Source organism: Macaca nemestrina, chromosome 5 (assembly GCF_043159975.1).
Source record: "Macaca nemestrina isolate mMacNem1 chromosome 5, mMacNem.hap1, whole genome shotgun sequence".
Taxonomy (NCBI): Eukaryota; Metazoa; Chordata; class Mammalia; order Primates; family Cercopithecidae; genus Macaca; species Macaca nemestrina.
The window spans coordinates 42,993,727-43,018,510 of NC_092129.1; the positions used below are offsets into that span (position 1 = coordinate 42,993,727).

At 42.5% G+C, this 24,784-nt stretch overlaps 1 protein-coding gene across 2 annotated transcripts in view; it reads left to right on the forward strand.

Annotated features, from left to right (window-relative positions):
* The window catches only part of LOC105465707 (ARFGEF family member 3), a 183,210-nt gene that overhangs the window by 88,853 nt on the left and 69,573 nt on the right, over positions 1–24,784 (forward strand). For both annotated transcript variants that reach the window (XM_011714278.3, XM_071096517.1), the window contains 4 exons: positions 5,362–5,466; positions 6,936–7,269; positions 13,272–13,384; positions 14,440–15,350. In XM_011714278.3, the coding sequence (XP_011712580.2) occupies positions 5,362–5,466; positions 6,936–7,269; positions 13,272–13,384; positions 14,440–15,350 (1,463 nt within the window). The remainder of the gene's footprint in view (positions 1–5,361; positions 5,467–6,935; positions 7,270–13,271; positions 13,385–14,439; positions 15,351–24,784) is intronic.

A 24,784-nucleotide genomic window follows, 5' to 3' on the forward strand; every position in this document is an offset into this window, starting at 1 on the left:
CAGGAGTTTGAGACCAGCCTGGCCAACATGGTGAAACCCCATCTCTACTAAAAATACAAAAAATTAACCAGGCGTGGTGGCGGGTGCCTGTAATCCCAGCTACTAGAGAGGCTGAGGCAGGAGAATCGCTTGAACCAGGGAGGCAGAGGTTGCAGTGAGCTGAGACCGTGCCGTTGCACTCCAGCCTAGGCAACAAGAGCAAAACTCCGAAATAAATAAATAAATACATACATACATACATACATACATACATACATAAGTCCCTAGTCAGCGGGATAAGGCAAAATGAGTCTGTAGGCCCAACATGGATAGGCTTAAAACATACCATTGTTCATTAGTCAGAAAAGCTAGGTTCAGTGAGTGCCTGGCATTCTGGGATTCAAGTTCACGGTTCTTTAAACCTGGATGGCTCCAGCCACCCAGAAATCCCCATCAGCTCCAGGAATCCCTCTCATCTGTAGGGCAACCATATGACCTGGTTTACCTGTGGGTATTTAAGGTTATGCCTATAATGTAATTATTATAAACACTCAGTTTTGAAATCTAGGAAGTACTGCTGTAAGTAGAATTATTTTTGATCGCGCAGTGTCTAGCATGTAGTAAATATTTGACATACATTTGCTTTAAACTGGTTTGTTTGCTTTTAGAATAGTTGCTGCTAATTCTAGTCATCATACAGTTAAGAACACTGGGCTGTGTACATCAGAAATTTGACTGTAGATTGTTAGGAAAATGCATTGCACAAACACACACTGAAAGTGCTCACACATACATATTAGAAAATAAAGGTTGTAGATTTCAATCAGTCACTGAAAAACAAAGCATTTCTTAACCACATGACTGAAGAATAGGTATTTTGTTTTTGTTTTTTTGAGACAGTCTTACCCTGTCGCCCAGGCTGGAGTGCAGAGGCGTGATCTGGGCTCACTACAACTTCTGCGTCCCGGGTTCAAACAATTCTCCTGCCTCAGCCTCTTGAGTAGCTGGGACTGCAGACATGCGTCACCACACCCAGATAATTTTTTATATTTTTGGTAGAGATGGGGTTTCACCATGTTGGCTAGGCTGGTCTCTTGGTGGCTCACACCTGTAATCCCAGCACTTTGGGAGGCCCAGGCAGACGGATCACTTGATGTCAGGAATTTGAGAATAGGTTTTAAATGGAGAAAATAATTCACATGCACATTTTTCTAGGATTTCTCATTGTACATTGGATCGAAGATGGCTTTAGGCATGTTATTTTAGAGCTTAATGATTTTATACGATTCTCAGTCTTGCTTGATTTTCCAGTACAATTCCCCTGGTCATAGTTCTGCCTCTAGAAATTGATTGCTTTGTTTGATTTCAGTATTTGCCATCATGACTCTATTACCCTAAGATGGGGGCCTTTTGCTAAAGATGCTGGGGGCACAGGATGCTTAGCGTAGCTGTAAGGGAAGACTTTATGTCCACCTGGTAAGATAGTCCTGTGCCCCGGCTACTCTCACTCTGGTGCTTCTGTTCATTCTCCTTGCTAAGTTTTCACTTGTGTACCATTGCTTCTGATTTTACTAACTTAATTCCTTTATTTCTATTAGCTAAACTTGATGCCTCTTCTACCCTCTGAATAGGTTATTCCTCTGAAATTACACTAGAATCAGTATTTACTAACCTCAACAGCCATTTCCAAAATTAGTGCCTCTTAGGGCTTTAGCTCTGTAGGGGTGTGTGTTCATGATATGCTTGGTCTCTTGGGAGGATTCAGAAAATGTATTCAGGAATGTAGAACACTCCCTCGCATGCCTTGGCAATGTGGTATTAATAGAATCCTATGTTAGGCAAGTTGAGTTACATGATGCTTTTTAAATCCAAGAATTTCAGGAAGGATAATTGGGCTTAGAAAGATACTTATTCTCTGCCTGTTTCCCATCACTCTTTCCCTGCTTCCCTCTCCTCCTAGAACAGAATGTTAGAGTGAAACCTATACCAATGCAGGCTTGGAATCGATGGGGCCTACCAAAGCATTCCCACTGTCTGTGTTAATTCCATTTCTCTCCTTACACAATTACTAAATTTCTTCTCTCCTTTAACTAAATTCAAATCTATTTCTAAGGGAAGCAAAGTCAAAATGGTTCAAAACAAAACCCTAAGAACTCCAGAGATACAAAACGTGCTAGGTTGCCCTCCCAGTAGCCTTGCCAGGAGATGTGGCTGCTTCGCCTTCACGGCCCGTGGGTCCACGCCTGAGCGCTGTTCTCCACAGATCGTGCACCTCGGAAGAAGTTCAGTGATGAGCAGAGAACGAAACCAGCAGATACTCAGCCTGTCAACCATGAAATGCTCAGACAAAAGACCAAGGAAAGTGACTTACAGCCCTCCTAAGTGGACAGGTTTTTCCCTGTGTGTTTTGAAGGAGTTGGCTGGTTTCTAGGCTACTTTTTGCCTTGTGCATTCTACTTGTTTGTGTAGGGCCGGCTGTTATATGCATACACAATGTGTGCTTGCGCGTGTGTATCTAGTGGAAGGTACTTACGTTTTAAACAGCTCCTTTAATGGTGTGACTCATGCACGGCCACGATCACCTGTTTTCCAGACTGCTGCAACCCACGCAAAAGCTGCTGCGTTCAGTCTCCAAGGAGACTCTCAGGCCAGTTACCTTGGCAATGCGTTCCCTGTCAGTGAGTCTGATAATCTCGGGGTTGAAGAATTCACCGTGGCACACTTTGCCAATAGCTTAATGACTCATAGCTTTTCTATGGACTTATTTCCAATGATTTCAGAAATTGAGAGTCTTTCCTGTCTATAGTTGTTTTCGTTTTGTGATGCTAGACTGACAGTTTGAAAGAAAAAGAGAAATTTTTGAATTGGAGCATTTAATAATTCTTCTTCTTAATAACAGGTCAAGTGATTGGTCAGAATGATTAACCTAGACTACAGTGAAGGCCATCCTTCCAGAAGTGATTTTTTAAATATGGCTTACAATTGATACCATGGCCCTCTGATTTGTCCTGTCCACTCTCTTCCTCGTAAAGCAAACAAACTGAACATTCTGAAATACAGATCTGGGCATGTCACTGTTTTACCTCCAAATAAAGTCCAGACATCTTAGCGTGGCCTACAGGACCCTTCCTGATCGGGCCTCTGTCCACCTCTCAGGCTGATACCATCCTCACACACTGTGCTTTAGCCACAACCTCTCAGCCCAGATCCCTTCCTCCTCCACCCCCACATTTTGTGACACCTCTTCCTGTGCCTCACCATGCCACAGTCTCCTACTTGAACTTGAGAATCTACTAAGACAGCATGTCCTGTGGATATTCTTTCTAAGAAGGTACTCCTGCCATATGGTCTCACAGAACCTTGTGTTAAGGTATTCGTTCACAGCCCTTCCCACCCGTGCTTTATCTACTGGCTTATATGTCTGTCCAGTCCCATAAGAGTGAAGAAACCTCCTGTTTCATGTCAAGAGCTACGTCGTGGTCAAAAGCGTAGAGAAGCTTGTAGGACTAGAAGCCTAGAAATGTGAGGTCCTTACCTGGCCCAAGAATGGCTCATGATTTCTTACTCTTCCTCCATCCATCACCTTCCTCTTGGCAAATAGGAATAATTTTTGTGGAGACTCAGCCTTTCCCCATTTCTTCTTCTACTCTCAAAGGGTGTGGTAGACAGAGTATATCCAAATATAAGTGACTTTCCCTTCTACAGAATAATAACATTATTTAATCATTATACAGCTCTCTTTAGACAAGGGAGATTTTAGAATATGGGTCGGGAATCTTTTTCTATAAAGGGCTACAAACTATCTCTGTCTCTTGTCTTTGTTTTTGTTTAGTTCTATAAACCTTAAAAGAAAATAAAAACAGTATTTTTAGTGAAGAGGCCACAAAAGGCTTTCGGGCATAATATCAATGTTGGGGTATTTAATGGCACATAAATAAAGGACTCCATCCCTCTTACTATCCTGTGTCTTACAATTGCACGGTCTTTCTCAATTTGGCAGTTGTGTGGATGTAACCTCTGGCCCTGGCACTGTCTACTGTTAACTTTTCTTTGCTTCCTTCCTCTCTCTTCAAGTTTCTAGTTGGCCTGTCATGAGCATTTCTGTTCCTTCCACCCCCTTCTCCTGGGACTTATTTGAACTGTCAAAGACACTAGACTTCCTGACTTCCTTTGGACATTTATTTATTTTAAATTAGGTGAAAGAGACACAACCAAAAATTATTTTTATAAGCAAGTTTTTCCTTTTTCTGAGTATTCCCATGCCACATTACTGAGTGAACTCTCTAAGAAAGGATTTATTATGTGTTTGCAATAAACATGTCCCTGAAAATTAAATTCTTCCTTAGCCCTATCTGTCACTCTTGTCACCTACCTGGATTTTAATACTTTCTGGTAGGCTGGGGAGAGAAGTTAATCTGGATATTAGGAATGTGTTCCCCATAAAGTTGTCTGTTTTCTTCATCTGGCTCTGTTCCTCTATGAGGAACCCCATAATAATAACTTGGACACAAAATAATTTCTCCACAGAAAAATCACGTTTCCTCAATAAGGAAGAAAAGTCTAATGCAAGTTCATAAAGTGTTCACCAATGAAAAGATAATGTGGTAAACGGTCTCTTGAAAGGTTTAGATAATATAAAAATTAGCATTTCTGCCATAAACTACGGACTTTAGTTAATATATCAATTTTTTATTAATTGTGGCAAATGTACTATACCAATGTAAGGTTTAATAATAGTTCAATATGGTAACTCTGTTTCATGGTCAGTTTTTTGTAAATCTCCAAGTGCTCTAAAAAGTAAAGTTTATTAGTAAAAAGAAAAAAAAAAAATTCACCCAACTGTATTATTTTGCTGAGGTTGCTGTAACAAAGTGCCATAAACTGAGTACCTTAAACAGTAATTTATTGTATTACGGTTCTGGAGCCTGTAAGTTCAAGATCAAGGCTTCAGTGGGGTTGGTTCCTCCTGAGAACGGAGAGAGAAGGATCTCCTCAGGCTTCTCTCCTCACCTTGTAGATGGCTGTCTTTTCCCTGTGTCTCTTCACACTGTCTTCCCTCAATGAATGTCTCTGTGTCCAAATTTCCATTTCTTTAAGGACAGAGTCATGTTGGATTAGCATCCCCCCAGTGAACTGAGTCTAACTTGATCACCTCTGTAAGGACCTATCTCCAGATAAAGTCACATTCAGAGGTGCTGGAGATTAGGACTCCAACCTGTGAATTTGGGGAGAGAGACAGAGTTCAACCCATAATGCTAACCTTCCCCCAAAAACTAGCACTTTGGTAACGCCTACCATTTTTCCGAGCATGTTTCCACACATTACCTCTTTAATTTTGTCTTGTCTTTTGTCTGCATTTGTGTCGGTTCTGCTCTTCCACAGTGACAGCCAGCAGCTGCAGCTTCTCTACCTGGAGTGCGTCCTGTCTGTGCTCAGCAGCTCCTCCTCCTCCATGCACCTGCACAGGCGCTTCACGGACCTGATCTGGTGAGCACCCACTCCTGACGCCCCCATGCTAACACTAACCCAAGGGCTTCTGCTGGCTGTGTCTCTGGGTCCCTCTCCATGAAGTCCATGACCCACCAGTAGTAGTTTCATCTGTGCATAAAGGTCATAGAGAGAAAGCAGGGAAATTGTGGCCAGGTACAGTTGCTCATACCTGTAATCTCAGCACTTTGGGAGGCCGAGGCGGGCAGATTGCTTGAGGCCAGGAGTTCGAGACCAGCCTTGGCAACATGATGAAACTTAGTCTCTACTAAAAGTATAAAAATAGCTGGGCATGGTGGTTGTGGGCACCTGTAATCCCAGCTTCTTGGAAGGCAGAGGCATGAGAATTGCTTGAACCCAGGAGGTGGAGGTTGCAGCGAGTGGAGATCAAGCCACTGCACTCCAGCCTGGGAGACAGAGTAAGACTCTCAGAAAATAATAATAATAATAATAATAATAATAGGCCAGGTGCAGTGACTCACACTCCCAGCACTTTGGGAAACCTAGGTGGGCGGATCACAAGGTCAGGAGTTCGAGGCCAACACAGTGAAACCCTGTCTCTACTAAAAATACAAAAATTAGCTGAGTATGATGGTGGGCGCCTGTAATCCCAGCTACTTGGGAGGCTGAGGCAGGAGAATCACTTGAACCTGGGAGGTGGAGGTTGCGGTGAGCTGAGATCGCGCCACTGCACTCCAGTCTGGGCGACAAAGCTAGACTCTGTCTCAAAAAAATATATAATAATAATAATAATAATAATAATAATAATAAAGCAGATAAATTGTTTTGTTGACATCCATCAGACCAAAATCCGCAGAAAAACCGATGCTGATTATGGCAGAATATGCTTCCAAGGCCCTCTTTGGTTTATATCATAGGATCATGAGATACCAGAACCAGAAAATTTTTCTGTGTTTTCAGCTCGTTCAAAAAGCAGATAACTTATGCAGGGAGCAAGAGATACTGAGCTTTACTCCTAGCCCTAGCTCCATCTCAACCCAAATACCAGTCTCTTAATCATAGTCAGAGATTCCCAGAAGTGACAGGCCCCGCAGGCAGGCAGCTGGTTTTCGGGATCCCCGGGCTTATCGACAGGAAGGAAGCCAAATGGCAGGTGTCAGTGTGGAATTTGCAATTAACTTCTCAAGTGGTAAATAATTTTGTTATTTATAGTAATATGAAACTTTATAACAGCCATTTAGCATTTTGAGTCCATTTCTTCACTTATGATGGTTTCTTAATGCTTCTCTTACGTATTATTTCATTCATGCTAGCTCAATTTGTGAGTAAAAGTGTTGTTGAAATACCCAGAAATGTTAGAGAGACTTAGAAAACGGGCAAAATGTAGCCAAAAGAAGAAGCAGTAAAGAGCCCCACTCTTGTCATTTCTGCAGCATCTGTTTACTCGCAGAGTAAATGTTATCATTTGTCTTGTGGGGAAACTTACTTTTCTCACCATCTCTTCCCAGGAAGAACCTCTGCCCTGCTCTCATCGTCATCCTGGGGAATCCAATTCATGACAAAACCATCACCTCTGCTCACAGCGGCAGCACCAGTACCAGCCTGGAGTCGGACTCTGCGTCTCCGGGAGTGTCTGATCATGGCCGGGGATCAGGCTGTTCCTGCACTGCTCCAGCCCTGAGCGGGCCCGTGGCTCGGACTATCTATTACATTGCAGCCGAGCTGGTCCGGCTGGTGGGGTCCGTGGACTCCATGAAGCCCGTGCTGCAGTCCCTCTACCACCGAGTGCTGCTGTACCCCCCACCCCAGCACCGTGTGGAAGCCATCAAAATAATGAAAGAGGTGAGGAGGCACTGGAGATCGCCACCAGGTTTACAAGGTTTACAGGTTACAAGTTTCGCATACAAGAAACGCTCAGAAAAGGCTTGTCAATCACTTGCCAGAACTTCATTGCTGCCTCATGGTGTCCACTAACGAATGCTGTGTCTAGAGTCTGTGCGTGCGAACGTGTATTGCGAACCTGGGTGAGAGGGGTCAGTGATGTTCAGTGATGCAAAACCATTTGAGAATCGAGCTAGTGCTTGGTAAGACTCTGTTAGATGTGCACCTGACCAGGCCCATGCTGAGATTTCATTCTTCTACCTTAGGTGCTGTTTGTGCAGATATATGTGTTTATTCGCCTTTGCCAACGTTAGATTTCAAAATGATTTTATACTCAGGTGGCACATTATCCCAAAAAAAAGAGCTTTGCCAGTCTCTGCTAAGAGGAATCCTTTGTTCCATTCTTTTGCCTCATTTCTCCCAAATGTCACAACCCCAGCGAGAACATAAAGGTTGTCCGGATTGCAGTAGCCATCCCAGTGTGCTGCTTCATAGTTTTGAGGCAGAATTAGGCTTATTTTTGAAGGTGCTTCAAACAAAGATTCCTCTGCCTTCTCTCAGAAAACCAAAAGGAAAAGTCATCAGTGTTTTTGTATTTGTGAATCTGATCATAAAGGTCCAATTGCAACATTGCATTTCCTTTTGGTATCTCACCCCTGCAAAAACCAGAGTAGCAAAATTCCCTTGTTGATGATTAATTTATTTTAAGCAATCATTGCCGCCAACCAATATCTGAGAAGTTAAATTTGAATTCTTTCTTGGTGTTTTAATGAGATTTTATTGTTATGACTATTGGAAAGTTCTGACCCACTATTTCTAGAAATTAAGGAGTGGCCCAGATTTAATGGCTGTTAAGAAAATCTATGAGCCCATGATAATATTTACCATTCTTTTTCTTGCCTATTATATGCCAGGCACTTCACATATATTATTTTTATTATTCATAATAAATTTGTGAGGTTGTATATCAACTTTTATTTATTTATTTATTTATTTCGAGACAGGGTCTCACTCTGTTGCCCAGGCTGGAGTGCAGTGGCACAATCATGGCTCAATGCAGCATGGACCTCCTGAGTTCAAGTGATCCTCCTACCTCAGTCTCCTGAGTAGCTGGGACCACAGGTGCATGACACCACACCTGGCTAATTTTTGTATTTTTTGTAGAGACATGTTGCCCAGGCTGGTCTCAAACTCCTGAGCTCAAGCAATTCGCCCGCCTCAGTCTTCCAAAGTGCTAGGGTTACAGGTATAAGCCACTGTGACCGGCCATCGACTTTATTTTTACCAATTAAGAATGTTACTTCTTTTCCCCACCAGAGCTTCAGGCAATGGAGATCAAAAGGCCAGCTTTAAGAACTGATCTTCACTAGATGGGCAGATATAATACAACTTTGGAGGCCGGTGAGACTAGACCACTCTTCACCACTCAGATAGCAGTGGCCCTTCCCCAGGGTCCTCCCCTGCACCTGTTCAACTTGCATCCTGGAGGGGCAAGCATGGGCTTCCTCTGATTAGCAGATCCCCAGGAAGATGGGAGAGAAAGGGGCTAGCAAGGCATGCTCAGCTCCTTATCCTAAATTCACCAGTCTGATCAGGGGCTCTTCCTGTACCTAGAAGAAATGAGAGGAAAAGAGAAGAGAGGCCTAGAATTTTACTGCACTGGATGTTCCTCCTCATAGAAATGTGATGCCAGAGGAAAAGGAAATTCCCTCCCACAAATAAACTTAGGCTTGAGGAGGTCAAATGGTTTGCCCAGAGTCCCAAAGAAAAAGAAGGTGCAAACCCTGGACCCACTGACCCTAATCCCATGATCTTTTGCTGTATCATTCTTATCACTGGACTTGACTCTCACATTGCAGTGCAGATGACCCCCAGCAGCCTGTTTCTTGGTGTTGGTTCTGCTGCCCATTTCAGGAGCCTGAGTTTAAGAGTCAGGGTTCGACAATGAGATCACTTGGACTCGGGAAGGGGAACATCACACACAGGGGCCTATTATGGAGAGGGGGGAGGGGGGGGAGATTGCATTGGGAGTTATACCTGATGTAAATGACAAGTCGATGGGTGCTGATGAGTTGATGGGTGCAGCACACCAACATGGCACAAGTATACATATGTAACAAACCTGCACGTTGTGCACATGTACCCTAGAACTTAAAGTATAATAATATAAAAAAAAAAAAAGAAAAAAAGAAGTCAGGGTTCGAATCCTCTTTCTGCCACTCACTATGTGATATAGGTAAATCATTTAACTCTGAACTTAAAAGTTTTCTCATGGGTACATTGTTATAATATTCCAAGGGTTGCAAATTCAAAATGCACTAAAGTTTGCCTAAGTACTTTGTAAGTATCAGGTGCTAAACAAATATGTGGTGTACTTATTGCTCTTGTAAGGAAGAGAAAAAACATATGGAGGCTGAAAATAGTTGGTTCAATTCTAGCTGGCCTCCCTCTCCTGCCTGTTTTATTCCTTTTGCCTTACTGGATTTATGTCCATAAATCACCACTGTTAACAATTTTCCCATTGCCCGGGGCACTCTAATGGCTCTTCATTGACTCTCCCATCAAGGCTGAGTTACTGTGCCCAACTTCCAGAGCCGCCTTCCATCATTTGCATTTTCCATCACTTCCCAGGATGCACCTTCATCCCATTGACTGCTTTGTTCAATTCCCACCTCCCCGCCTCTTCAGGGTTTCCTGTCCCTTAGTCCTGTGGGCCACTCCCCCCTCACAGAATTGAGTGGTTAATTGCAACAGGCTAGACAACACTGCCTCTTCCCATTAGCTTATTTACAAACTCCCTTAGGAAGATAATATTATGCCCGTTTTCAGATGGGAAAGCTGAGGCTCTGGGGGGAGAAGTCACTTGCCCAAAGTCCTTCACGTTGTGAGTCGTAAGGCTAAGACGGTGAAGCCTGATGTTTTAAGTATGGCTGCTTCTTTGCTATCAAAATCCTTGTCCTTCATGGCTGGGCTTCCTCAGACCACTGATCGTGTTCTTCTTTAAATTCCATCCCGCCATTTAGCAATTGATTATACGCCCCATCACACTGATTGTTTCACAATAGAATGGGGAACAAGCTTCTTGTCTCCTCAACTAGACTTTTCTGTGTAGATTGCTTCTGTATGTTTTCCCCTAGTATTTAACACTATAATGCTTGAATCAGAATAAGTGTTTAGCAACTTTTAAGTGACTGACATGTGGACCTGAAGACAAAATGTCTATAAAGAGGCTATTTTATAAGCAGCGGCTACCTTTCTTTTCCCCTCAGAAATGACAGGCACTAGAGCAGTCACTGCCCACAGTAGAGCCGCTTGGTACCTGGATGCTAAGTACACACTTTGCGTATAGCATACGTAGGTCTCTAAATGTGTTTTAAATAATTTCCTTTGTACTGCAAAAGGAAGTTAGTTATGTTTTTCTGTTCATCATACATGTTCTATCTTCCCAAGGTCATTTTGCAGAGGTGATGCTAGAATTTGATGGTAGTACCCAAGTAGCACGTCCAGGCAGTGCTGCCCCAAGGAGCCCAGCAGACTGATTGGGGCCAAGATGTTCTAAAAAGCAGCACCTCCACTTTACACGACAAAATCAATCATTTGGGAAAGTTGGTAACCTAGATACCAAAATGTGCAGGGCTTGTGCACACAAAGAAAACCACTGGGTTCCCAGGATGTTTGTTTAGCCTTTTGGAGTTTGTACGCTTGGTGTGTTATTTCCCTGTTCTAGTTTTAGTTTGTCACTCTGCCATATGCAGTGTGTGCCTATTGATCAAGGACATACAGGACATCTTTGGTTTTCAAAGCACAGCCCTTTTTTTGTTTCTGATTTCCCCTTAAAATGAACAGTAATGAAAAAGTACAGCTTGCTTCCTTTTCTCTCCCATGGCTCGGCTTTAGAAGTTCCCTAGTCTTTATCAGACCTCTGGCACCCCAGCCACAGATCCCACAACTCTCATTCCCACCTGAAGAAGCTGAGATTAAAATATCTTTCCTTTTAGTATTTGTCGAGGGTTCTCCAGAAACCTTATCAATCCATCCCTTTCCCTCCAGATTCTGAAGCAATGAGAAATAAGCACAGGATTAATGTGGGAATTAAAATAGATTATCTTGGGAGGCCAAGATGGGCGGATCACCTGAGGTCAGATGTTCAAGATCAGGCTGGCCAACATGGTGAAACCCCGTCTCTACTAAAAATACAAAAAAATTAGCTGGGCGTGGTGGCACATGCCTGTAGTCCCAGCTACTCGGGAGACTGAGGCGGGAGAATCTCTTGAACCCAGTAGGCAGAGGTTGCAGTGAGCCGAGATTGTGCTGCTGTACTCCAGTCTGGGTGACAGAGCGATATTCCATCTTTAAAAAAAATTAGTGAATTTATTAACAGTGAATATCTAATTTATTACCGGTGAAGCTGAATTTTAAATTGTGGTAGAATCCCAGGAGAAAGTGAGGTTTTCCACTCCATCTTTTGGAAATGCACTTATCCTTCCAGCAAGAGATGGAGCATCCTGAGGCTCAGAGGGTCCAGCCACGGGGCTGCAGGCCTGTAGAGAGGGGGTGAGAGAGAGAGAGGGAAAGAGAGAGCCTGCCAGACTTTAGCCCCAGCATTGTCACTCTTTTTTTGATGTCAACAAAAAGCGGAAGCTTCATTTCTATTCCTCCCAGAGAGCAGAAATGTTCAATTTCTGTGGTAAGAAAAAATATGGAAAGAGGGAAAGAGGAGAGTCACTTAAAATACAGCTTCTTCTGTGTAATGGACCTTTTCCTGCTTTGCTTGGAGTATCAATCACTTTGAAGATGAATGGACATACAATGGGACGTCTGCTGCAGACACACTGCATTAACCATCTTTCCTTGAATCAATTTAGCCTCAAGTTGACATCTTCTATAGATTTCTACCGTATGTATATAAAAATGTGTTAGAAATGAACAATTATGAACAGTCTACATATGAAAACTTGTGAGAAGCAGTAAATGGGAAGATATGTATAGCTTTAACTCCTTATATTGAAAAACAGAAAACCTTAATGTCCTAATTCTCCAGCTTAGTTAGAAAAAAAAGAATAGAATAAATTCAAAGAAAGTAGAAAGGAGGAAAAATAAGGATGAAAGAAGAAAGTAATGTGACAAGGAAATATAGGGGATTTTAAAAAGCAGAAAATGTTAGGACTGAAAAGATCAAGAAAATTGAAAAACTTTTCTCAAGAGCAATAAAAAAATTTCAAACCAGGTACAAATGAACAGAAATAAAAATGAAAAAATACCTAACTATAGATGTTACACACATTAAAGAAATAAAAGAGAGTATTAAGACATCTTTAGAACAGTAAATTTGAAAACCAGGTAAAATGGATAAGTCCCTAGGAAATAATGCAACTTTTGAAAAGTTGGTTCAAGAAGAAATTGAGGACCTGAATAGTCCTATAATCTTTAAAGAAATGGAGGAAGTAGTTGAAGGATTCCTATTAAAATTCTGGCCCCATGTAGCTTTAGAAACAAGTTATACAAACATTCAAGGAGCAGGTAATTCCAATCTTCCATGAACTTTTTCGGTGATGAGAAAGAGGGCATACTTCTCCACCCAGTTTATGAAGCTAGCCGACCTGTTACCAAAAGTAGACAAAAAGAGTCCAGGAAGGTTATATTAAAGGCCAATCTTACTAAAGAACAGAGATCCAAGTGTTTTCTAGTTCTGTGCTAGAAAAGATTTTTCAACAATCCCTCTGAGAATTTTCTTTGTCTAAGCCAGCGCTGAGCTGAGGAGCCAGGAGCCTGATACACACCATATGTCAAGAAGAAAACCTAAATCAGTCTTACTAAGATTGGAAGTTCCAAATAGTTGCGTTTCTCCTTATACTATATCACTCAGTAGGGAAAGTACATGTTTATTTGATCTCACAATTTAAAAACCTTGTGCTTTTTTGTGATACTCACTTTTCTGCTACTCTTTTACCTTTTTCTTTAAGATACTCGGGAGCCCACAGCGTCTCTGTGACTTGGCAGGACCCAGCTCCATTGAATCAGAGTCCAGAAAAAGATCAATTTCAAAAAGAAAGTCTCATCTGGATCTCCTCAAACTGTATGATATTTATCCTTTTAGGTCTTTATTGAGGCTGCTTTTCTGAAGACTTTTAACTTTGCTTGCAAATCCCTGAGATTTTAAAAAATTCTACATTATATGAAATGTGTCTAATAATTCACCCACAAGCTACATGAGAAGACGTACCTCAATTTATTATAATCATGGAACTTTGTATATTTTCATATTGACTTAAAACCAAATGTACCAAGTGAAATGTATAATAATTATTCATTGAGATTTTTTTAGAGAAGAACTTTTGACTTACAATACTGTAGCTATAGGATTTCTTCACATGTAGCCCCCCTAGAAAACTGAATATTATAGGGCTCGTAATAGTTGTATTCACATACATCTGTTCAGGAATATGTTTACTTTATAGAGGAAGGTCCACATTATCATATAACCATTATCACTATTTTCTATTTGAAATACCGAGCATAATACAAAAGTGAGATTGTTCGGGAAGGTCATAAATGCTCATCGGGAGCTTCTGTTTGTACCCAGATAAACCAGCAAGCCAAGAGGGAGGGTGATTCAATGCAGACCCCCCTTTTTTTTTTTTGACAGAGTCTTGCTCTGTCGCCCAGGCTGGAGTGCGGTGGCGGGATCTCGGCTCACTGCAACCTCTGCCTTCCAGGTTCAAATGATTCTCCTGTCTCAGCCTCCCGAGTAGCTGGGATTACAGGCACACACCAACCACACCGGGCTAATTTGTTGTATTTTTAGTAGAGATGTGGTTTCATCTTGTTAGCCAGGCTGGTCTCAAACTCCTGACCTAAAGTGATCCACCTGCCTCAGCCTCCCAAAGTGCTGGGATTGCAGACATGAGCCACCATGCCTGGCCAATGCAGGCCACTTTATCTGAAGATTTTTCTCTCCCACCTAAGCATGTTTGTTTCCTTTATTTATTGCCCGGACCATTTTGCTTTATGCAAATCAGACTATCCGTTTTGAATACTATGCTGTTAGCCAGTCTAACACTCTTGTTCCTTTCAGAGATATTTTCTATATTTTATGCATTTGTTCCGTTTTCTCTTTTGAACACTGTTTAGCATCATGGATGGCATGACCGAAGCATGCATCAAGGGTGGCATCGAAGCTTGCTATGCAGCCGTGTCCTGTGTCTGCACCTTGCTGGGTGCCCTGGATGAGCTCAGCCAGGGGAAGGGCTTGAGCGAAGGTCAGGTGCAACTGCTGCTTCTGCGCCTTGAGGAGCTGAAGGATGGGGCTGAGTGGAGCCGAGATTCCATGGAGATCAATGAGGCTGACTTCCGCTGGCAGCGGCGAGTGCTGTCCTCGGAACACACGCCGTGGGAGTCAGGGAACGAGAGGAACCTTGACATCAGCATCAGTGTCACCACAGACACAGGCCAGACCACTCTCGAGGGAGAGTTGGGTCAGACTACACCTGAGGACCACTCGGGAAACCACAAGAACAGTCTCAAGTCGCCAGCCATCCCGGAGGGCAAGGAGACGCTGAGCAAAGTATTGGAAACAGAGGCAGTAGACCAGCCAGATGTCGTGCAGAGAAGCCACACAGTCCCTTACCCTGACATAACTAACTTCCTGTCAGTAGACTGCAGGACAAGGTCCTATGGATCTAGGTATAGTGAGAGCAATTTTAGTGTTGATGACCAAGACCTTTCTAGGACAGAATTTGATTCCTGTGATCAGTACTCAATGGCAGCAGAAAAGGACTCGGGCAGGTCCGACGTGTCAGACATTGGGTCGGACAACTGTTCTCTAGCCGATGAAGAGCAGACCCCCCGGGACTGCCTAGGCCACCGGTCCCTGCGAGCTGCCGCCCTGTCTCTAAAACTGCTGAAGAACCAGGAGGCGGATCAGCACAGCGCCAGGCTGTTCATACAGTCCCTGGAAGGCCTCCTCCCTCGGCTCCTGGCTCTCTCCAGTGTGGAGGAGGTGGACACTGCTCTGCAGAACTTTGCCTCTACTTTCTGCTCAGGTCTGTAAACAATTCTCTGCTGTATAGTCAACAAGATTATTCAGAGCAGTTTGCCTTAATGGGCAATTACTATCATGCTTATAGTTTGAAGTGCTCAAAGCATATTAATGAATCTTTGGGTTTCCCCAGTTTAAAAAGGGCAAAGACATCTAAGACCTATTAGTGGTGGTTTATTTGAATTCTACAGCAGTCAATGGCTGGAATATGTAGAGGATGAGACTGATAAATGTATAGGATGTAAAGTAAAGAATGAGAAGTAGCTGCATTCTAGAAAGGTGCTACTGATAGAAACAACCTGACAGTCTGTAATTCTTAAAACACTGAATTATCAGTATGCTTCTATGTCTTGGTGTCTAAAATTCATAGAGCAATGTACTTTTGGCGTATCAAAAAGTAAACTATTTTGAATGCTGTCTTGGATCAGTTGTACTCCAAGTCCTCCCAATATCTTCTGAATTCTACTGAACATTCGAACAATGTGTGATAGTCCAGTATAGCTTGGTAACATTGCATTCCCCCATCTCAGACCCTTCCGTATGTTGAATTGTGAATCAGACCATAAACAGTGGTGCTGGGGGAATAGTGGCCAAATTACGTCAGAGAATCATGCTGGTATTATTGAAGGGAAGGAGAGAATCACTTAGAGTTTTGGTGGAGGAAGCAGACAAAGAATACAGGGAAGTAGTAGCATTTCACATAGTAAATAATTATTTTTAAGGTAGTTTTCTTGAAAGATAATACAGAAAGAAAGCAATTAATGGGTACATAAAATGCATGGTAGGAATAAATGTTTGTGTGATACCAGGGAGGTCATCTGTGCCTTTCCCTCAAATACAAGTGTCTCTTGACCACAGAATACTGAGGCGAATGAATCTCCCTAAGCCTGTGCTCAGATCCAAAGGGCTGACCCTGAGAACTGACACAGAACTGCTAAAAAGCCATGATCACTTGCTCGTCTACCACCTAACCTTGAACTTGTGTTTGTCATTGTGCTTGCTGCATTTATCATAGTCATTTGTTAATGCATCCACCATCCCTTCCACCCTCCCCTCTCTATACTCCGTGCTCTTTGAGGGCTGAGACCTTGTCTCACTTTTTATTTTCTAACAAAGAAAACTTCACACACATACATGAAAAAATTGTAGCCCAGTTACTGGAACTTGGTTAGAAGCTGACAGATGTGTAGCTTAATAAGTATCTTTAAGAAGCTGACAAATTGTCCTTTTTCAAGAGGACAAGTAAAAGACACTTAAATCTCCGTATATATAAGGAGGAACTTTTTGTTTTGTTTTGTTTTGTTTTGAAACGGAGTCTCACTCTGTCACCCAGGCTGGAGTGCAGTGGCGCAATCTCGGCTCACTGCAAGCTCCGCCTCCGAGGTTCATGCCATTCTCCTGGCTCAGCCTCTCAAGTAGCTGGGACTACAGGCGCCCATCACCAAGCCCGGATAATTTTTTCTATTTTTAGTAGAGATGGGGTTTCACTGTGTTAGCCAGGATGGTCTCGATTCCTGACCTTGCGATCCGCCTGCCTTGGCCTCCCAAAGTGCTGGGATTACGGGCGTGAGCCACTGCCCGGCCGGAACATTTTTAAATATGAGAATGATCCAAAGTTGTAGCAAGCACCAAAGGAGACACAAAATTTTTATTCCAGAAATTTTCACATGACCTAGAAAAAGATGTAAAGAGAAACAATTTCTCTACTTTCCTAATTTTTTTTTTTGGAGGCAGAGTCTCGCTCTGTCGCCCAGGCTGGAGTGCAGTGGCCCGTCTCCACTCACTGCCCTAATTCTTATTTCCTAAGAATTTCACCCCCTATTTCCTAATTTCACACTAATTTTTAAGGCTTCCTAACATAACTTTTTTCCTCAATATTTTTTCTTTTGGAGGTAAGTATAACAAATGTTGGATTTTTTTATTTGTGTGTGAAACAAAATTCATGTTTCATTGGAAGACTAGGAAAATGTATATCTTCTTAAAAAATTATATTTTTCCCTAATATCTTTTATACCACTGTCATTAAATTTGACATTCTCTTATTGAACATTCTAGGGGTATGTTTTGTGCATGTTTGTGTCTGTCTCTCTGTCTTTTTGTCCATCTCTCTCTCCCTTTCTCTCTCTCTCTCTCTGTCAGACACACCCATGCAAATCCTCCTTCAACCAGCATTTATAGAGAAGCTGAATTGTACTACATGCTAAGGTCCCAGGATATGTACAGCTTATTCTCAATCAATATTTATTGATTGTAAATTGATGAAGTTGTTCTTTGGTCTTTCTTTTTTTTTTTTTTGTAACACAGTCTGACTCTGTTACCCAGGCTGAAGTGCAGTGGCTCAGCCTCCCAAGTAGCCGAGACTGTAGGCACCATCACACCCAGCAATTTTTCTTTTCTTTTGTAGATATGGGGTATTGGCCAGGCATGGTGGCTCATACCTGCAATCCCAGCACTTTAAGAGGCTGAGACGGGTAGATTGCTTGGGCTCAGGAGTTTGAGACCAGCCTAGGCAACATGGTGAGAACATTTCTCTACAAAAAAATACAAAAATTAGCCAAGCATGGTGGTATACCTGTTATTCCAGCCCCTCAGGAGGCTGAGGTGGGGGGATCACTTGGGCCTGGGAGGTTGAGGCTCCAGTTAGCCATGTTTGCACCACTGCCCTTCAGACCCTGTCAAAGAAAGAGAAAGAGAGAAAGAAAGAGAAAGAGAAAGGGAGGGAGGTAAGGGACGAAGGGAGGGAGGGAGGGAGGGAAGGAAGGAGAAGGGGAGGGAGAAGGGAAAGGGTCTCACTATGTTGGAAAGAAGGAAATAAAAGAAAGAAAAGAGATGAGGTCTCACTATGTTGTTCTGGCTGGTCTCGAACTCCTGGGCTCAAACGATCCTCCTGCCTTAGTCTCCCAAAGTGCTAGGATTACAGGAATGAGCCACTGCACCAAGCCTTTAGGTCTCTTAAGATGTGCAGTAGTTCATGAGCTGAAGGAGTTGTACATAAAGCCTCTCAGGTTGTTCTTTGGAAGTGGTTGGTGGATCCTTTGAGTCTCTGCCTCTTCCCAGCTGGGAATATTCATATGGAGAGGTTTGGCAGCCTTGGCTACTCCGACCAGCTTGGTGTCCCTTGTACCAAGGCAGAGAGCCCACCAAACATGGTTAGTCCCCAGAATAACTGTGTATCAGAGCTCAGCATGGCCACTGGTTGCAGTAATAATTATGGCCTTGGGCCATCAAGAAATGGTAAAATTATAGTTAGGGTCTTCTATTTAAAATTAACATTATCCAGGAGGCTGAGGCAGACGGATCACCTGAGGCCAGGAGTTTGAGACCAGCCGGGTCAACATGGCAAAACCCTGTCTCTACTAAAAATATAAAAAATTAGCCAGGCATGGTGGCGCATGCCTGTAATCCCAGCTACTCAGGAGGCTGAGGCAGGAGAATCGCTTGAACCCAGGAGGCAGAGGTTGCAGTGAGCCGAGATTGTACCACTGCACTCCAGCCTGGGCAACAGAGCTACTCCACCTCAAAGAAATAAAAATTCAAATTATCCATACAAAATAACTCCACTGCCAAAGTTTCAGCACAATATATAAAATTTAGCTCTCAGATAACTTCTTTATCAACACATCCCCAGAAATTCCAGATGAATGAATTGTCACAGTGGTGAGGACTGACTTCCAAGGGACCACCTTCATTTCTTATGAGAATTAAGAAACATAATCCTAGCAAAGTCTTTTTAAAATTTGAGGCCAAAGCAGGTCTTCAGTTTTGTGTTTTTGTACCTTTCAAATCAATACTTATTTATAGTATATGCAAAACAGGGCTTTTGTGAATTTTTTATGTGGCCAGAATATGGCCCTATAAATGTTGCAGACTGCCCAAATTTTAGAGTTCCATACATTTCCCATCAGACCAAATATGTTTTATGAAATTATTTTTTAAATGTAGAAATCCATACGTTGAAAAGAGACTTCACAAATGTTGGTTGTTTTCGAATATCATTTTTATTGACTGTAATTTAGTTGTAGGTCTATTTAATTCAAGTGACATCACAATATTTTCCTATTCAGGAGTTGGACTCTCTTTCCAAATTACAGACCCATCACTCTGTGATCCTGTTACCAACAGCTGGCTGTCTTCCATCACTGCTGTGGTTCAACTGGTAGCACTCATCGTTGCTTTGGCTACCCTCCAGCCACTGGGTGCTGGCCCACGTCCATCTCTGGACTGAGGCATGTTCTCTTGCCCCCTGGCAAGTGCCACTTCCATGATTAAAAATTAACAAAAGAGAAATGTAGATGCTCCACTGAGACAGGGAGATGGCAGATTTCCTTTGTTCTTCTGAGAGAATGTTATGAAAGTAAAAATAGAAGAGAGGGAGAAGGGAAAGAAACTCTCTGAGTTTCTCATTATTTATTTTGATGTCAGAAGCGTCAAACCTCACTTTGTCAAAAACATCCATCGAGCCTTCATCCCTACCCTGTTATCAGGGAGCTGCTTTCTTGGCTGAATCACAGTCACTCAGTGTTTCTCAGTGACTCCTATCTTCAGACAGATAATATGCCATTGAAATGAGCCTTCTTAATTCTACAGGATTCAAGAGAGCCTTTCTTTTCAAAGCAATTAAAGTTTCATATGGTAAGGGAGTTTGAAAATGTTTGGGCAAATAAAGTACGTTTTTTATAAAGACAGTGCTTGACATGAGCTGTGATCACTGCAGAAATGCCTCTTTGATCCTGGATAGAACAAAGTGACATCTGTGTAAGGTGGCTCCTCAGCACTAAAGGAAGGTCCCAGCCTTGTACAGCAATTGATCAAGGGTCCTGGGCACTGATTTTGGATTGCTGTTCCTTAGATTACTGGTTTTCAGTTGCAGTCTTGTGACTTACTGTAACCAAATGTAAGGCTATCATAATGCTGCAAGCAATATGATATTTATAAAGTACTAGATTTCCTGAAAGATAGTATAGCAAGTATCAATCTCAGTTATATAAGATATATCTATTTCTTTACATTAAAACAAAGCTGACTCTAGCCCCCCAGCCTGCCTAGCAGGGAGAACATTTGGTCTCTGCTCTCCCTTTAGTTCTAAACCCGGGGTCAAACTGGAAGCTGGAGTTTGTGTGGTATCTGTAAGGCCCCTCACCTCTTATAGCACCAGGGAGCCTCCATTATCTCCAATCATTGGCTCCCTAAGCGTCCTGTGATTTTGCTGCTGTTGTCTGCCCTCCCCGGGGGTCCTACCAACCCTGCAGGTACTGCCAGGCGGTGGGCAGCCCCAGACCTGCAACCTCTGCCCAGCCTGGGCTCTCCCTTCTCTGCCTCACTGCTTCTTCCCCTGTCTCTTTACCCTCTAAGGAGTGGGCCAAAGTCTCTGGAAGGAGCTCTGGCTTTGTGACTATACAACCAGGAAGGCATTTATGCTGTTACCAAGCCTCAGTTTTTTTCTCTGTGGTTTAAACACCTTAAAAGATGGCAAATACAAGTTTACCTTGCTATCTTTGTATAATGCAGAAGGTAAAATTACAGGAAGAAAACCTCAAATAAGTAAATGAGTATGTTATGCTGCCTCTGTCAGTTAGGATTAGGTTTGTTTGCATATATAGGAAATGCAGATGATGGCCTGGTGCAGTGGCTCACGCCTGTAATCCCAGCACTTGGTCAGGGGAGTTCAAGACCAGCCTGACCAACATGGAGAAACCCCATCTGTACTAAAAATACAAAATTAGCCGGGCGTGGTGGCACATGCCTGTAGTCCCAGCTACTCGGGAGACTGAGGCAGGAGAATCTCTTGAACCCAGGAGGCAGAGGTTGTGGTGAGTTGAGATCACGCCACTGCACTCCAGCCTGGGCAACAAGAGTGAAACTCTGTCTCAAAAAAAAAAAAAAAAAAAAAAAAGAGGCAGATATTACTACAAAAGGAAAGAGATTCATTTCCTTTCCCCTAAATTGAGTCTGAGGTCTGATCTCCAGAGCTCCACAATGATCAGGGACCCAGGTGCTCCTGTCTTTCTGCTCTACTTTTGTTAATAGGTGACTGTCATCCTCAGGTTTCCTCATGAACCGAGACAGCTGGTGCTGGCAGAGCTGCTGGCTTCTCATCCATAGTCTGAGCAAGAAGGAAGGGGGCAAGGCTAGCAAAGGAGCCACCTGAGAGCTAAATACAGCTGCTTTCAGGAGCTGTCTGGAAGAGCCACACAACTTCAAGTTCACTGACCCCTCCTAGGAGACAGGGCACATTGCAAGCCCAAGTAAAGTCATGATTCTATTACCAAGTAAGAAGAAAATGGTTTTGTATAGTAACAAGCAGTTTCTAATACAGCACCACATTTTGTTTTAAAAACCAACTATGGATTCAGAGTTATCCTTATTGTAATGTCATTGGTGACTTCCATTCTTGAATGTTGTCTCAGACAGAAAGGGGGAGAATGAAACCAATGTTCCGAAAGTTTATATAGACATAAATATGTCTGAGCTCTAACTTCAGGAATTTTTTTAAATTTTATTTATTTATTTATTTATTTATTTATTTATTTATTTATTTATTTATTTTTGAGACAGAGTCTCACTCTGTCACCCAGGCTGGAGTGCAGTGGCGCAATCTCGGCTCACTGCAAGCTCCGCCGCCCAGGTTCATGCCATTCTCCTGCGTCAGCCTCCCGAGTAGCTGGGACTACAGGCGCCTGCCACCACACCCGGCTAATTTTTTGTATTTTCAGTAGAGACAGGGTTTCACTGTGTTAGCCAGGATGGTCTCGATCTCCTGACCTCGTGATCCGCCCACCTCAGCCTCCCAACTTCAGGAATTTTACATAGGCACACATGTATACGTATCTGGGCTCTAGCCATTTCTCGCCAATAGCTGTGACCATGGGCAAGTTACTGAGCCTCCTCTCCCTGCCTCACATTGCCTGCCTGTAATGTAAGTATGATAAATGGCAGTACTTACTTTAACTATTCTGCAGATTAAATGCAATAGTACATGCAGGTGAGGATTCCTCCAACATCTACTGTAGTGTGAGTGGGTGAGCCAACAGAAAGATTCCATTCAGAGTGGGCCATCTAAAATCTAAATCAGTGATGTTGCAGGAAGAACCCTGGAGTGGGGTGAATTGATTCTGAGTGTTACTGTAGGAGCCCATGCGTGGGAAGGGGTGGAGTAGAGGGAATGATGGATGGCATGGTTGTCAAGACTCTAAAAGGACCTGGCATTGGATGAGTTGGCCATCTAGAGGCTGAAGTCGTGCAGGATAATGGCAGGAAGGGCAGGAGGCATTGGGGTGAAGAGGAGGCCACAGACTGCATGCCAGGGTGGTCAGTGAATGTGGCTGTGTCTGGCGTATCACGGAGGAGAGTTTCAAGGATGGGTGGAAGATCTGGCCAGATGATAGGAGCCTCAAAGGCTGAGAGTTTGCTTGCTTGTTTTAATAAATGGAGGAAGAGAAGTATTCTAGAAGCAGGGATGGAGAATAAGTAGTCTAACAAAATCCTCTACCAACACCTGGCATTGTAGACTATAAAACTTAGAGAATGCAACAATATAAAAACCACACAAAATCTCACTCCTGTAGTCTCAGCACTTTGGGAGGCCAAGGTGGGAGGACATAGTGGGCAACATAGTAAGACCTTGTCTCTACAAAAAAAGACAACACAAAATAACTAATCATACCACCTAGAAGCTGACTCTGAAATATCGTGGCATCTTTCTTTGCGGTCATTTTTCATCATATGAATGTGCTTATTTACATGTATGTGCAATAATAACAATAGCTAATCTAGCATGGAACTTCCTGCATGCTGTGTATTATCTAAGGGTTTTATAGATATTAACTCATTTAATACTCATAACAACGCCATAAAGTAGATGGTATTATTATCCTCATTTTACAGATGAGAAAACTGAGACACAGGTTAAGTAATAAGTCATCCAAGGTATGTACATAGCTAGGAAGCAGTGATACCAGGATATGAGCCTGGCTCCAGACAGCACACTCATTACACTGCACAGTACCAGGATGGGGGGAATGAATGTCATATGTGTAATTTTGTAACTTACTTTCTACTTAATATTTTGTTGCCATGTTCCTTGTGTCTTTAAGTATTCTTTGCAAATATGACTTAGGATGCCTCTATAATACCCATTCCTGCTAACTTACCACAATGTACTCAATTTCTCCTTTTGGTGGATCTTTAAACTGTTCTTCACATGCTTCTCTTAGAGGATTTTCAATTATTTAGGAGATGCTGTTCAAGAACACAAAAACCTCTGGAGTTGATTAGCTCTGGAGAAAAAAAAAAAAACCATGGTGGCTGAAAAGCTGTAGCCCAGCAAATGTATGAGTTTTTTAAGTCCTGACAGACTTAAAAATACCAGTGGATACCTGGAGTCTCATTGGCTCCTGGGAACCTACATTGAAGAAACAGAAACTCAGGCAGAGATTGATAGCATACTAGCAGATGCCATTTATTTATTTATTTACTTATGAGACAGTCTTGCTCTGTCACCCAAACTGGTGTGCAGTGGCACGATCTGGCTCACTGCAACCTACACCTCCTGGGTTCAAACGATTCTCCTGCCTCAGCCTCCTGAGTAGCTGGGATTACAGGCATCCACCACCATGTCTGGCTAATTTTTGTATTTTTAGTAGAGATGTGGTTTCACCATGTTGGCCGCTGGTCTTGAACCCCTGACATCAGGTAATCCACTTGCCTTGGCCTCCTAAAGTGCTGGGATTGCAGGCATGAACCACTGCACCCGGCCTATATAGCCATTTACAATGATGTTTTCCAGTAATATTTAATGATATGAAAAATTATCATAATGTAATTTTAAAAAGAAGGATTTAAAATTCACATTAAAATGTTAATACTGCTTATCTCAGCCTGGTGTTATTACAGATTATTTTCTTCTTTGGGCCTTTTTCCAAATCTCTAAAAGAATTTCTTGCAACCTCTATCAGAAGATAAAGCAGTATTGTTATGTAAAAATTAGAGCCCTAGGGTTAAAGAAATCTCTGACTAAGCAAAGTTGTGTAATCTTATCACGAAGGTTTAGAAAGCTCATACTGCCCCGCGTCGCTGACAGTGGGTGTAAGAGTGTCCTTGTGCACAGTGGGTGGGTGGGAAAATTGGTATAAATCTTTTCGGAAAATAGTTTGGATGTATCTATTAAACTTAATATACTTATTCTGCTTTTAGTACACTTGCAGAAGTACTAACATTCATTTCATTGTTTCAGTTTTTTTCATAATTGAAACAACATAAATGTCCACCAATAGAGCATTAAGATCAAATAAACCACAATGTAACTCTGCAATGGTATATGCACAGTCATTAAAAAAGAAGGAAACAGACCCAGAAGTGTCGATATCAAGACACATCTATCACATATTTTTAGAAAACATCAAGTTACAGTTCGACATATGTAGTGTGATCTCGCTTTGT